We start from the raw sequence: 15,580 nt of genomic DNA on the forward strand, positions 1-15,580 counted from the left end.
TTGTGAAGGAAACCGAGAGATAAACAAAGAATAATCTAGTGTGCTGGTGCTCTGACTGAGGCAGGCATAAAGTGCATTCCTGCTGTGGACAGAGAGGAGGGAATGGTTCTAACTCTTCCTGAAAAAGCTGGAGAAGCTTAATGGAGGAGGTTCCATTTGAACTATGTCTTGAAGGATGAGCAAGAACTCCCAGGCAAAGAACAGGGGAACATACATTTAGACACAGAGTGGGCGAGTACAGGGTGAGTTTAAGTGGCAGTGAGAAGCTCAGTGGGGCTGGAGTAGAAACTCCTGAATGATTTTAGAAAGGCAGATGCCTTGATTGGGTTGTTTTTGAAAGATGTCTCTACTGCTAGCAAGGAAGACACATTAGGGAAAGGAGGGCCTGGAGCAGGCATTCCTACCACCAGCCATCTGTCTGCTTCTACCTGCCTCGTGGCTCCTTCTGGAGCTTTCCTCGACAGTCTGCCATGTCCACTAGAGTTGCCTGGCCTTTGGGGTCTTTCCTAGTAGACTCAGCTGAGAACCCTGCCCCATGTGTTCCCGTTCTGGTAAGATGTAAGGTGGCCTTTTGGAAAGACACCCAATACATGTTGGATTTCATTACTCAAGTCACTTTTCACTTAGCCACCTTTCTGCATCTGAAAAGGTAGCATTCCTCTTGTGAAGAAATCTCTAAGCTTTTTTGATATATCTAAAATAGTAACATAACTTTGACTACTCTACATTTTATTGTCAAATGGCTTAGTGCCTTAAAATCAGTCTGTAAAATATAAGGTCAGATTGAACTTGGACATCAGAATAGAGGAAGAATTAGAAACAATTGGGTGAGGACAAGGCACAGGCATTATAAGCCTTTCAAATACAATCAAAGTAAAAGAAGATGAAGTAAAAGAAAGCCTTTTAATTTTTGGTTGCATATGGAAGATGGGAGACATGAGTTAGACCAGGCGAACTGTAACACTGATCGAAACTCTGCTGCCCACAGTGAGCTGCAGGAGATTTTATGTGGCGCGGCTGCTTCCTCTGGTTCCCTGAGAACTGCGAATGAGCTGGGGCTACAGCAGGGCCCGAGAAACTGGCCCAGCTCGACCAGATGGCTGGAATAGGGATGCGAATGGAAACAGAAAATCAGAAGTTTGATTCCAGTGTGACACCATAGACAATATATTTGCCACTTAAACAGCCACGTAGTCTTTCTACATTCAAGCTTCTTCGGCTCCCTCACCTGCATTTAAACACAAATTATATACACATTTTTTGTCTTTCTAAATTAAATTTATAAGAGTATATGTATTTAGCTCTGTGGGATAAGATTGTGGGTGATTTTCATTTGAACTTCACGTATAGTATATGTTTTGCTGTTGTTTTGTTTGTGTTTTTACACTGAGCATATATTACTTTAATCAAGGGGAAAAAATATTTCCCTCCAGGTAGGGTGGGGTGGAGGAACCACCACCATTAGGATGAATAAGATGGCTATTTCTTCTCTCTCTCTCTCTCTCTCTCTCAATGTTCAGTCTTGGAACAAAGTAACTGCAGGAAGATTGGCAACTTCCCTGAGTATGCATGTAAATGTTTACACCCTAGCCGATCCCCAAATTTTATTAGAACCTCACATGCCCTAGTAACTGTGAAGGAATCACACAGTGACTGTCCCCTGCAGAAGCTCACATCTAGTCAGAGAAAGAAAACATGAGTAGTGCTCCTGTTCTGACCACGTCATTGTCAGCAAGAATGGCTTTGTCATAGCTCTCCATAGCACTCGCTGGAGAGACTTAGTTCCCTTTAATTTATTTCAGTCTCCCATCATACTGACTGCCAGCCTGACAGCAGCTGGCCGGCTTCCCTGTCTCTATCGACTTATATTTTAATAAATCTGATAATAACGAGACTTTACTTGGTCAGACTATCAGAGCTGTACATTATTAGTTCAAATGCATCTATGGGATTTTCTTTTCAAATGTCACCGGGATTAAAATAACAGGAAACCGGAGATGGAAGCATTAGAAAGGGGTAGATTTTGGCAGCTGCATGCGCCTACATGCTACAGAGGACATCCTGAATGTAATGGTTATTTAAGAAGATGGGGGAAGGGAAAACAGAAACGCCAGGACTCAACAAACACTCCAAAGACAGCAACCTTCAGTGTTTGCCACTTAATTCTCCCTGAACCTGGAAAAATAGGATGGCTAGATTTAAAAGAAAGGAAAACGTTCTAATTTGTGTCTTAATGTAAATCACGAATAAAGTAACACCTTTGTGTACACACCTTGGAGATCACTTACTGTAAAAATTTTCTGCTTAATAAACACAATTATACTAATTTTGAGGTAAATAGTTGTATCTAATTAAGTATTCTTGTATTTTATGCAAAAATATTCTTGCAGTTTTGGGAAGCCCCTTTTGCTGCACAGGAACTTGAAGAGCCCAGTTTTCCCACTGTGTAGTATATAGCTCATGAAGGAAAACAGGATCTGAGGGCATAAGTCTTTAAAAATGCCCCCTATGACTTCTTCTGAAGCCACTTCGGTAAATATTTCAATTCCCATTTTCACTAAGTTGTCAGTCCATTTAGTGAAAATGGGAAATATGTAACAGGTAGTTTTTTCCTAGAAGGCTTCTAAATTTCCTTCATAAGTCTCTATCATGTATTATTGAAAACAGTTTATTGGAGAATTCATTTCAGTTACTGGGAAAAAACAAAGTCTTCTGGGGGCTAGAACACAAAATTATAAAGACTACAAGGCCAAAGCTTTCATTTTTATTAGCAATTTGGTTCAAACCTATATTTTATTATTATTATTATTTACAAATTTTGATCTATAGACCTGACTACCTTAAGCTGTAAAATAGGCTATGAAACAACTGTTTGAGTCTCCTGGTTTATGTGGAGCGAAGCCAAGCATATGGCAAACTATACTATTACCAAGGCATTTGGATGGATGATTTCCTCCTCTGTGTACTATTTGCAATCTCTCATTGGCCCACAGCAGGTCTCCAGCTGCCCAGGGTGGTGAAGCAGTTACCTCCACAAGTACATGCATGTTCAGACACACGCGTTGGTGGCCACTTACGGTCATAAGGGGTTTATATGAGGTGTTTTACAGGGAGAGGTGAAGGGTGAGAAAAAAGATCTTGATTAGCAGTTTGCTTCAAGGTAGCTCAAATGTCCAGGAAGAATATTGTATTCCCACCCAAGATGCAAAGGGCCAATGAAATATGTGAGAAGTGATCAGTGCCCTTGACATACCACACAGAATCCAGAGCCGTCCATGCACTCGTTGGAATTCCCATTACAGTCACAGGGCAGACATTCTCCTGACTGCGCAAGAAAGAAGCCAGCACCACATTTCTGAAACACATACAACAAAAGCATTTTCATTATTGAAAAGATCAATTTTGGTCAACATTTTCTGAGAGGAATAAGAGGAGATGATTATTAAACTATCTAGATATTTCTTTATAAAATGTACTACAATACTTATACTGCCATTCAGTGAGAGGTTATACATATCCAATGATGTTTGTTACATATTTTTCCCCCTCTTCTTTCACTTTTTAGGAAAATAGGAATACCTTTAACACTCACTGTCCCACCATTGTAAGGAAGAATAAGAATTTTAGATAAAAGGAAAAGAGAAGACATTTTCTAATGTTTTCCTCCAAAACCAAGCAAAACAGAAAACAAAATCATGACTGTAAGGGTGAGGAATTCCATCATGCTCCCTATAAATAAAAACTTATGGTTTCAGAAATTGTTGGCTGTGGCATAACAACTTAGAGCTTTGTCTTTCATACACGTGGGCTCTTCAAACATTCTGTTGTTTCAGATCCCAAAATGTTAAAGGGCAGGTCTTGTGTGGGTGCTGTTCCTATATTTCATTTATCCTCATAACTCTGTGAGGAGCATATTACTTCCTTCATTCTAGTGATGAGATAATTAGACCCGGAGGTCCTGAGAGGGTGTGGCAATGTTAAACCATCTTGCAGTGCACAGTCGACCTGTGCAATGATGAATTGCCCTCCCCAAATGTCACTAGTGTTCCAATTGAGAAACTGTGAGATTATTCCTGGTTTATGCAATTGGTTTATAGATATGTATTTTATATTTCTTCAGAATGTCTCAATGATGTAAGGCAGAAATGGCCTTATAGCCCGGGAAGCCCACTCCCTGCCCACCAGACAGAGTTACATCTAAAAAATTCCAGACAGATAAGAATCTGGGTTGTTTCCACAAACTTACAGAGTAGGAGATTTCACATCAGTTCCCACCCCTCCAAACTGACCCATTGTAGTTTGTATTGTTTTGGCTACCAGGAAATTTTTCATTATATCTGGCTGAAGTCCCTCTGACTGGTATGCAAACCCATTTCCTCTTGCTTTTTAATTAGTAAAGAAAAATCACTAGGCACCACTCACAGTATAAACACAACCACCAGTTTAGATCCTAAAATTAAAATATAATATATACTATTTGGATAAAGTTTAATAGAATATAATGGAATCTTCCCATGAAGAAAAGGGAAAGTCCTTCCATTTTACTAAGTGAGAGACAGTAAGGCTGAGAGAGAACCAATTTATAATTTATAATGGAGAGTTTGTGGTTGATAGTAAGTCTTTTTCCCAGCTTCTACTTGGCAACAATTGTGATGCAGTGTATATATATATATATATATATATATATATGATGCAGTGTATATATGTCTTTTTTCTGAATTAAACATACATCTCAGAACAAAGATCCATGAAACAATAATTAACCTTACTATGTTCTACGCATCCTAAACTTCTTCATTTTATTCTATTATATTTAAAACTATATCCTGGTCATAAGACATAAAATTGATTTGATGATGCACAAATGTGTTTCTTCCTGTAGTTTGACATTAGGGGGGTTTTAATTAAAAGAGGAATAGATAAGAATAGTGAGGGGCTTAGTATTAGTTATCTCAGTAGCCTCCAACAGTTATTTCTAAGTTCTCTAACCAATCGTATTACAGACACCTGGGGAGCTTCTGGTGTAGTAATTCTGATGGTAAAGTGAAGTAATCTGTATTTTTTAACAACAAATATTATATTTTTAAAAATTTATTTATTTTAATTAATTAATCCCCCCAGCTTTATTGAGATATAATTGACATATAACATTGAGTAAGTTTAAGTTGAACAACATGTTGATTTGATACATGTATATATTGCAAAATGATTGCCACCATAGCATTAGCTAAAATCTCCAGCATGTCATATTATTATCATTTCTTTTTTGTGTCAAGAACCTTTAAGATTTACTCTCTTAGCAACTTTCAAGTATGTAATACAGTATTATTAACTATCATCATAGTGCTGTACATTAGATAGCCAGAACTTGTTAATCTTATAAGTGGAGTTTATACCCTGTGACCAACCTCTCCTCATTTCCTCCACTCCCAGGCTCTGTAACCATCATTCTGGTCTCTGTTTCTATGAGTTCCAGTGAGTGGAGAAGAGATTAGAGGTGTATTTGCTGGAGAAAAGCACACTGGTGGCAGCAGGGAGTCTGGTAGTGGTGCCTGGAAACAGTACATGAGACGATCTACTTGTATCATCACCCACAGTAAGGACTTTCTTCTGGCCCAAGGAATCAAGTTTCAGTAAAAGTGTTTTAAATTGATATCACTTCAAGTCTTTTAAGCACTTCTGCAGCTTTCTTCTGAAGAAGCCAAAGAAAATTAAGAGTTGCCCTGAATAAATGCATCATTTTGAATGTGACAGTGGCTAATCCCTTACGTCCCTGAGGTCCCAGTTAAATCAAGAGACTCATTTGTTTTAAAAACAAAAATAAAATTATCACAACATAGAAAAACACACAAACAAAAAACAACCAAAAATTGGTAAATTTTGTGTTTTAGAAAAGCTTTAAATTTATAGAAAATTACAAAGGATCTGTATTTTTAAAAGTCCCCCAAAGATTCCAGTGTGTGATGAGGTTTGGTAGGACAACTTCTATGCATCACTCACAGTGGCTCGTAACTGTTCATTGCTCAGTGAACGCTTGTGATTTGAATGGTTTGGATCAGGACAGGAAATCTGAGGCATATGCACTGATGAAAACCAATGGCTTAATCCACCCACTGCTCTCTGTCAGAACTGGATTTGGTCTCCAATCTTTCTCAACACAGTGCAGGCAGCCACTGCCTGGACTGGACAGTGTACAAAATGAAATCTTTATTTTATGCCAAGTTTAGGAGGAGACTTCACTCTGCAAATCTGTCATTATCTACTTATCCACATCCCAGGCTAAGGTTCTGACCTTGTGTGAAGGATAACTTGGCTCCAGTCTCTTACACTGTGGGAGATGGGAAGAAGAAGGGAGGCACGGATAAAGTTGTGTGGGACAGTCACTTGGCCCCCTGCCGAGAGGGTGATGTTGGTGTGTAGAAACCTGGCCAACTCTTTTCCTGCTGGGTTTTGTACACCTGAAAGGATTATATTTCCTAATTCATCTATCCAGAAGGGAGGCATCATTTTAAAATTCATATACAGGTACCACATAGGCTAATAGAAGCCCCCTGGGCATGGGGACTTTCTGATGCCATTACTAGAGTCCATTAACTTGAATACCTAGGAACTGTGGGAAGGAAGAAATGTTCCTCAACCTATCTAGGTTCTTTCAGCTGGCATAATAATCAAATCTGCATGAGACAGATTAACAAGAGAAAACAACCAAATTTTGTTGCATACATATGTGTGGGGACCTCACATACATGAGAAGTCAGAGGCCCTGCATACATGAGCGGTTCAAAGACAGAAAGGGAATATGAGATATATATGACATCCTGAGCTAAGGGTCAGTTAATGTACCTGGGGCTTCAGACGGAAGGAAGGTCATTCACAGGAAGATAAGAAGAGCAGATGTTCAGTATTTAGAAATTTGCCATGCCCTATAGATAGGTCATAAAAGGTTATTTTTGGTGATAACTCTTATTATGGACAAGGTCCTTAATTTAAATTCTTTAAGGGAGAGGTAAAACTTTGTTGTGAGCTTGCAGTGTCTTGATTGCCTTCAGCTCAAAAGAATTTACATGCTAAGTGTCACATTTTGAGAAGGCCTGTTCTGAACCCCTATAACCTTATGCTGTAGAACTTTAGAAGATTCCTTGCAATAGTAAATCGTTAAGTGGTTCAAGAAAGTTTTAGTATCCTAAAGGAAGAGCTGTTTAAGGTTGCTTCTTTTTGTGTAGAAACATTTCATCATTTCTTTTCCATGAAGTTCTGTTAATTTTTACTGTATCACTTGAAATTCTATAGGAGCTGGAGAAATTAACTTTTGTTATATTATTAAAAGATAGATATTTTCAAGAATGGTCTTTGGTTTTAGTTTTGCTGCTGGTTAACAATTTTTTCCCTAAGTAATTCTAAGACCTGTGCTTTTCAGAAGCCTGCAAAAGTTGAATAGTTTTCCCACAAATAAAATAGGGTCTATCTGCTTTCTATTGGGATGGTCTCCGGAATTTACTAAACAAAGATAGTAAATTTACTAAACATAGATAGTTTATGTGTATATTTATGTATGTGAGCAAAAGTCGTCTTACAATCAATTTTTAGATGCCACACTGAATTCTCTTGCCCACACAAGAAGACTGACCCACAGCAGACAACTGTATAAACACGTGGGTGACTGATTTTAGAGAGCACTCAGAGGATTTCTACCTCTTGGGATGGTCTTATAGTCTTTAAAAAGATTGATGAAGATAATAATGACAATAATGATGATGACGATAATTATAATTTAGTTACCATTATTGAGGACCTATGTACCAGGTATTGTGATAAAAGTGCTTTATCCATGTTAAGATATTTCCTCTTCATAAGAACTCTGTGAATTAGGTATAACTATCGGCATTTTACAAATGGACAAACTGAGGTTCAGAGAGGATTCGAAATGTATCCAATGTCACATAGCTTTGTAAGAGGTTCATACTGATCCAAATCTTGTTCTTTTTCTACTGTAACGTGCTGCACTTCATAGATAGATACATAGATAGATAGATAGATAAAGTTTAATTAATTTAACATAAATATGTATCACTTTTAAGTCACGGCATTGGTCATATTGTAGAGTTCTCTCATTTTACCCCACAATAGCCCTATGAAAGCTATTATATTACCTTCATTTCACAGATGAGTCTGTGGCTTACAGGAATTTGTTACCCAGACCAACTAGCACAGATAAGAAATGGTGGACCCAGCATTTAAATACTTGGACTCCCAGATTTGAGTTCTTAAGCGTCTGGTGTACCATTAATGCATATTAACCAAACTGTTTTTTTGTTAGGCATTTAGGTTATTCCAGATTTTTGTTCTTAACAAACAATCCCAAACAGGTTGAAATGGATTAAAAAAAATGTAAAATCTCTTCTTTAAACTCTAGGAAAAAAATCTTTAAAAATAGATGCATGCTTAAAAATATATAAAATCATTAACATATGGAAATCATTGAATAGGGATATAAACTTTTTTAACTGTTTCAGCCAAATTATCTTTTTGACCAATTAATTTCTCCCTGTTAAATCATTTGTAGACCTTTTACAGCTCTCCATTATTAAGCCACTCTATTATTATAGCTTGCCTCCTGCTCTAACATTAAGATTAGATTAATCAATAACATTTACTTTGCTTTGAAAGAGTGAAAATTGCCATTTGCTTACTTTGTTATGATTAGTGTGCTGTCTGGCTTGGAGTAAAAATCAATCTATGTGTAACTTGATTAATTTTACATTTATGGAAATTAGAATTAGTAATTTAGTATGGTATACCCATGCACCACTTATATATAAAGGAACTGGGAATGACAAAATATGTTGATATCATTGCAGAAGGCATTATTTCCAGAGGTCCATCATGCAATCATAATATTAATGATTTCATAAGATATAATTATAATGAAGTAAGATTGTTTTTTAACAAAGAGGGTAACGTTCATATAGGTGATTGATCATTTTTGTCCTCACTTGAAGAGGTCCCCTTGAGAACACTAGACTTAAATCAATTTAAACAAGTACTGTCATTATACAGAACATTTTAAAAAATGCTTAACATTCTGAAATTGTGTTGTTTTGAAGTATAGTCCAGTATGCTTCCTTTAGGGCAAGGCTCATAACACCAGCATGGGTCAGGGATCTGTGTCCTACACAACTAGACTGAGAAAAAACGTCTTGAACTGGAATGGGAGTGGCGGGGGGGAGGTGGAAAAAGGGTACAAAGAGCACACACTACAGCCTATTCTAATAGGATTTGATGTATAATTACAATAGATATTTGCATTGTGTGTCTTTAACAGGAGGATCCACAAGCATTTTACAAATATTGGCTCATCTTGCTTTCTGAATTAACTTCTAGAATTTTTATTCATTAACTTTTGCTTTAATTTACTGAGGCTGAATGGGAGAGCATTTAAAAAAACAAACAAACAGAAAAACTCTCTGAGTTCATTCACTCGTGTCCAGAGTCATTGCTATGTTCCAAATCAGTATTCTTTAAATTTAACTGCCCACATTCAATTATGTTCCATTTTCCAGCTTAGATTTTTGTGTGCATGTGCTGCATCCATTTCTCCTTTGTTTCCAGGCAACAATGACTTTAGCTCTAGTTTCAGTGAATTCCATTTTTTGTTTTAGTGAGTGAATCAGCTTAAAATTTAGTCACCTTAATATTGAACAGTGTGCTCACTTGGGAGCTAAAACTTTGTGCCTTTACTCAGAGTCTATGAGCTTTGCACAATGCTGACTTCCATCTGCTTAAAACTTGGGAAGACTCAAGAATCAGAGAGTATTCAGGGACTTCCAATGGGACCAATAGTTTAATTTAGTCTATTCGAATATATCAATTTAGTCTTTGCTGGGGAGGAGTTACTTCTGAGAATATATGAATTTATTACCTAGGTAGGCATCTCACAAGCCATTATTTCTGTGTCTATAAAAATAAAAGATAAAGTGTCTGGGATGCACAGCAGTCCTGAATTAAGCTATTGGTAACTTTTGGCTCTATATTTTTTCACAGAGGGCTTAACAAGCACGATTGTTCATATACAAAGCTGTACTCAAAGTGCCAAAATAACATATGCAATGTGTTCCAGTTAGCAAGAAGTTGGCATCTTGATTGATTTTACTTGAATATGGAGAGAATTACCCATGTATCCTCCCTTGGGTCTCTGTAAGCTCTTGTTTGCGCAATTGAAATTCCCCACATTTCAATAAGTAAAGTTAATTTTTAGATTTTGACAGTGATTTCACCATAGCTTGATTAGGAAAGTGGTTTCAACATTCCTCAGAGGTTTATCCAGTTCAAAGGCATTTCTTCTCGGGATTGACATCGTAAGCTAGAGCATTAGCTGAACACAAACTCTGGTGCTGGTTTCTCCCAGTTGGCTCTTGGAGTGCCCTTTGTGCTTATTTCTTAGGGTCCAAGTCTGCCATCCCTTGGCTAACTTGCAAAACACTCCAGCTATCAATTTAATCATCAGAAGAAATAGAGACAACAAACCAGGTCCCAAGGCATTCTGAGGAGGACAAAGCTGTCTTGGGCAGTTTTGCCAGCTCCCTCAGTTTTGTAGAGTGAAGCAATATTTATCATGGCATTTACATTGTATTTATGTGAACATTCCTCAGCACTTTTTATGGACCTTGTGCATATTCTCTTGGGGGTGGTAACCAGTGCCCCACTCAAAGATTTCAAATAACTGTTCCCAAACCCTGCACTTGAGCAAATGCTTATATGTTTGGTATGTAGATACCAACAGACTCGGGCTGTGATAAAGTCCTTACCACACTTGCTAATAAATAACTCCCATTAGTTGTATAACTAAAAGGCTCAAACAAGAGTCCTAAAGCCATAAAGACTTTCCCTCTGAAGTGTTGCATTTGAGGATGATACGTTCATAAAAACTGATGAAAAATTTTACAATTTTCTCCTTGAAAAGTTACTTAAAACACATTGCTTACTTATAGTAGTGATCGCCACTTATATAACATAGTGGCGCTTTAGTGGTGCCCTTTTTCCTGAAAAAAACCTTCTGCTAACTTCTGGCTTTCTGCTCTGGGTCCTCCTTGCATCGCCTCCTGTAACTGGCTTGTTCTTTTCACTCCTCGCGTTCCAAGCTATGATTACACAACATAGCCTCTGCCAGATTCTTTTATATCTGAAAACTGACTCAGTTTTATTTAATTTACTAGTGCAAATGCCATGGACACATTTCCAAGAAAGGAAGAGATGCGGACCAAAAGGGCTAACTATAATAACGAATAGAGAGAAATGACTTCAGAGCTACAGGCATTTAGGGGATTTTGATATGACTCCTTAACCACTTGGAGCAGGAATCAATGTGGTGAGATGACAGGAGATCTCAGTCATCTCCATCTGGGTTTTTATGAATAGTAACAGCTAATATTTATTGGCAGATGCCAGACACTGAGTTAAGTGCTTTTTATAGACATTACAATTTGATCATTACCATTTAATGGCCCACAGTGTTCCAAATGTCTGCCTAAATTACCTTTCCTTTTTACAAGAAGTTGAGGGGTATAATTGTCTATACACTGCCAATGGCTTCTCTTGAGTGTGCCCACGGAAGGCAGCGGTGCTTCCTTGGGTGGGTTCTCTGGTTGGGGTGTTCCATCAATTTCCATTAGTAGACGTACGTGCTTCTGTCTTGTGCAACTCACGTGCACTTCAGCCTTACCCTCACACTGGCTCACTCAAGATGTAAAGCAGAAAGTGAGTGGCAGGACATGTCTTTCTCTCCTTATGCTCTCTCTCAGGGATTTATGCATCACTGAAGAAATGCTATTGTGCATTAGTAGGAAAGGAGAAATGCAACCCAAACCTCTACTGCACCCACTTATTTATTCTCAGGAAATAAGCTTGCTTCCTCTTTCAATGAGAAAATAGAGGCCATTGGTTGGAAAATTTTATACTATCTCTCCTTTTTTTCCTCAAAAATTCCCCTTTCTCTTTGTTCATCCTGATGTCCTCTGTGCAACTCAGAGAAAACAGTGCTCCTTATCTTAGGAGAGACTAGAGCTCTATCTGTGCTCTGGGACCCAACACCTGTGGCCTGCAGACCCTGTTCCATCACCTAGCATCCCATCCCTCCCTTAGCACCCACGGAAGGGGCAGAGCACAATTACATGCTGGATCCTGTGCTGGATGAGTCTTGACTTCATCCCCAGGGCTCAGATCTAAGAACACCTTCACTCAGCTCTGCCTGCCCTTCATTTTCCTCCTCTCTTGCCCAGCCAATCTTCTTGAGTGAGCACTCAATCACACAGCCTCTGCTTCCTTCATACCATTCTATGCCTCTCTTTATCATCTGGCTTCTGCCTCCATCGTGCCACTGAAACTGCCCTGACAAACTGTTGGGTGATGTCTTTGTGGCTTGGCTTTTCCAATATTACTTGTTCTCATTTTGGACTTAACATTGTTGAAATTCCCTCTATGAAATTCTCTCTTCTCTTGGTTTCCAGGACAAATCTCACTTAGGGTTTTTTCTCTTGCCTATTTTTTCTCTGTATTTTGGGGTAGCAGGAGGAAGGGAGGGTCGTTTCTCTTCCTCTGTTGTCCCTACATTGTTGGTGTTCTCCGAGATAGCCTCCTTATCCCTTCTTTTTCCTGTCTACATTTTGGTACACACTTTGTGATGTCAACCTCTCTCAGTTTTATCCTCCTTGTATACTCTGCTGACTCCCACATCTCTCTGCATATCCCTGATCTCATTCTTTTATGCCACACTCTTATTTCCAGTGCCTGGTAGTTAGACAAGTCCATCTCTAGTTCTATCGGCACAAGGAAGGAATTGAATGTGTCCCTCACTGACCTTATTATATTGTCTACCCAATCTATTTTTCTCCTCGTGGTATAGCTCAGTATTACAAAGAACATCAGAGGGAAAAGTAACAGACTAATGCATTTAAATTATATTAATGCATTTTGCATTAATGTAGTTTTGGTGAATGCTTCCAAAAGAGTGCACCCTGCAAGGATAGACAATGGTTTGTACATTGAATGACAAAATTTAAGTACTCAATTTCTGTGTCTTCCTTTTCATAATCATGGTGTTATCATTGTTTATTTCAAATCTATGGTTTAGATGCAAGTAAATGAAATACCACAGAGGGTAGAATTTTGAGTTCGAAATGACCTTACCTAATTCTAAACTGTTATAAATTTACTTTCTAAAATAATACCGCTATCTGTGTTGGGGTGGACGGTAGGACTGGAAGTTTGCTGAATTAATTTCTGTGTAGAATACGATGTTAATTAAAGGTTAAGTAATCGGAATGTGCTAATTTGAAGCTTACATATTTGTTATATTATTAAAACTCAACAGCAACCATGCAACTGCTTAGAACTTAGACAATGAAAGATTTTTCAGGGAGGAGAATATTGTCACTGACATTGTTTAGGATTGCTGGCACATGGCGATAATAAAAAGCAGACTGAGGGTTAATAAGTTATTATTGTTTGTAAATTCTCCACTCACACTGCGTTCCTCATTGTCTCCACCCGGGTTAGCCTGTTCCTATCTTCTGCCACCCTTTCTACACCGGTACCTTGTGGAGTTTACACTCTACCTCTGAAATATTTATCAAGATAATTCTTGCTCCTTGTTCCCAATACCAGTTTAGTGCAGAATCATGATGTTTTGCTTTTGGATATTTATAATTACCTTCACTCTACTCTCTTGGTCACCAGACTTTCTCCCTTCCAGTCCAATCTTCATTACCAAAATTAAAAAAAAGAAATAAAAAAACAAAAACCAGAACTTATCATACTATTTTTCTGCTTCAGACCTCCTATTGCCTCTTCATTCATTGCCTACATAAATCAATAAACTTCCTTTGCATGACATACATGGCTCCTCTTTTATAATCTAACCCCAACCTATCTCTTTAGGGTCAACCTCTGCTCTCTCTCCTCTAATTAAACCGCTTATTCTCTCCCCACCCCCTCACCCACACATGCCATTCTCTTGACCATCGTGACTTTGCACACACTGCCACAGAGGCTTGGGCTGTCTTTCCTCCAATAACTATGAGTCCTTTCCTTAGTCTTAGACTCAGTTGTGCATCCTCTGTGCTCACGTGGCATTTGGCACATACCTCATTAGAGCACATGAAACACGCTGCTATAATTTTTAATTTATACTCCTGCCTCTCTGAAATCACTGTGAACAACTTGAGAACAGGGATAGAGTCTTATTCATCTTTGTATCCTTATACCTCTCAGAATGATTAGCAAATAGCAAGTAGATACTAAAAATATATCAGTTGAAAAAATGGATTTGACTCTGTAAAAAGTGAGCCAAGTGAGGGCAAATCATGTAAACACTTTGCAGAGCAATTTGGCAAATCTCACAAGTGAAGCTGTCCTGTCATAAGTGAATCTTTTAAATATAATGAGGAAAAACCCAGCTGCTGAATAGAAACAATATGATATTTATATTGCATTCAAAAACATGCAAAATAATACTACTGTGTTTCCCTGAAAATAAGACCTAGGTGGACCATCAGCTCTAATGCATCTTTTGGAGCAAAAAGTAATATAAGACCAGGTATTATATTATATTATATCCCAGTCTTATATTATATTAAAATAAGACCAGATCTTATATTAATTTTTGCTCCAAAAGATGCATTAGAGCTGATGGTCCGGCTAGGTCTTATTTTCAGGGAAACATGGTGTTTAATACATTGTGTAGGGATACACACATATAAAGAGAAGTATAAAGAAATCAATGGGAGTCTAAGAAATCAGGCTGTTTAAGGGTAAAGGAGGGGAATGAGATTGAAGAAGGGTATTTGGGTTTCAATTATACGGGCAATATTTTATTTCTTAAGCTACATAGAAGGGATAAAATGCATATGAAAGAATAAGAAAGAAATAAAGTAAGAAAAGGGTAAAGGAAAACAAAAGATCCCACTTAGGTTGCCTGGATATTGGATTTCCATGTCTTGACCTTGTGAGGTCTCCAAAACACCATCTCTAGGAAGTGACTAATATGGTCTTGACAATAGATTCAGATGCTTTATAAAATTTTCCTACCATCTTTGTTATTCACTTTATACACCGTTATCATTATACACAGTTAAAAAAATAAGCATAAGAACATTCCTTACTTAATTTGTTCTTTCTTTGTTTTTCATCTTACAGCTAGCAGCGACCTCGTCCTGTGAGAAAGCCTTTCACATGTCTGTATCTGTCTCAGTTAAAGCACGTGTCAGGCTACCCATGCAACCTGGAGTACTGTTAGGGTGCTTATTTATTCTAGTTGGGACTTAAGAATTTAAGGCAGCGATGAAAAATTCTCAAAATAGTGCATAATACTCCCATTTTCCAATGCCTTAGAAACTAAAATGTTAAAATCCAAGTAAGAGGGTTTACAGGTTAGTTTTCTGTTCTAAGAGGGAAGTTGGGGGTCCAAAACCAGGGAACCCTGTCTACTCAGGGACCAAGACAGCTAATAATGGCTGCCCCAACCATCTATGGTTAGACTGAAGGAACATGGCTGGGGAACCAACAGGTTTAGGCTAAAAGTTGCCCT

General features: G+C 38.0%; 1 protein-coding gene across 4 annotated transcripts in view; it reads right to left on the minus strand.

The window, feature by feature from the left end:
• LAMA4 (laminin subunit alpha 4) overlaps positions 1-15,580 on the minus strand; it is a 129,135-nt gene that overhangs the window by 90,278 nt on the left and 23,277 nt on the right. For all 4 annotated transcript variants that reach the window (XM_019735050.2, XM_019735053.2, XM_074333455.1 and 1 more), the window contains one exon: positions 3,254-3,355. In XM_019735050.2, coding sequence (XP_019590609.2) covers positions 3,254-3,355 — 102 coding nt within the window. The remainder of the gene's footprint in view (positions 1-3,253; positions 3,356-15,580) is intronic.

This window comes from Rhinolophus sinicus, linkage group LG05 (genome assembly GCF_036562045.2).
Source record: "Rhinolophus sinicus isolate RSC01 linkage group LG05, ASM3656204v1, whole genome shotgun sequence".
NCBI classification, from domain to species: domain Eukaryota; kingdom Metazoa; phylum Chordata; class Mammalia; order Chiroptera; family Rhinolophidae; genus Rhinolophus; species Rhinolophus sinicus.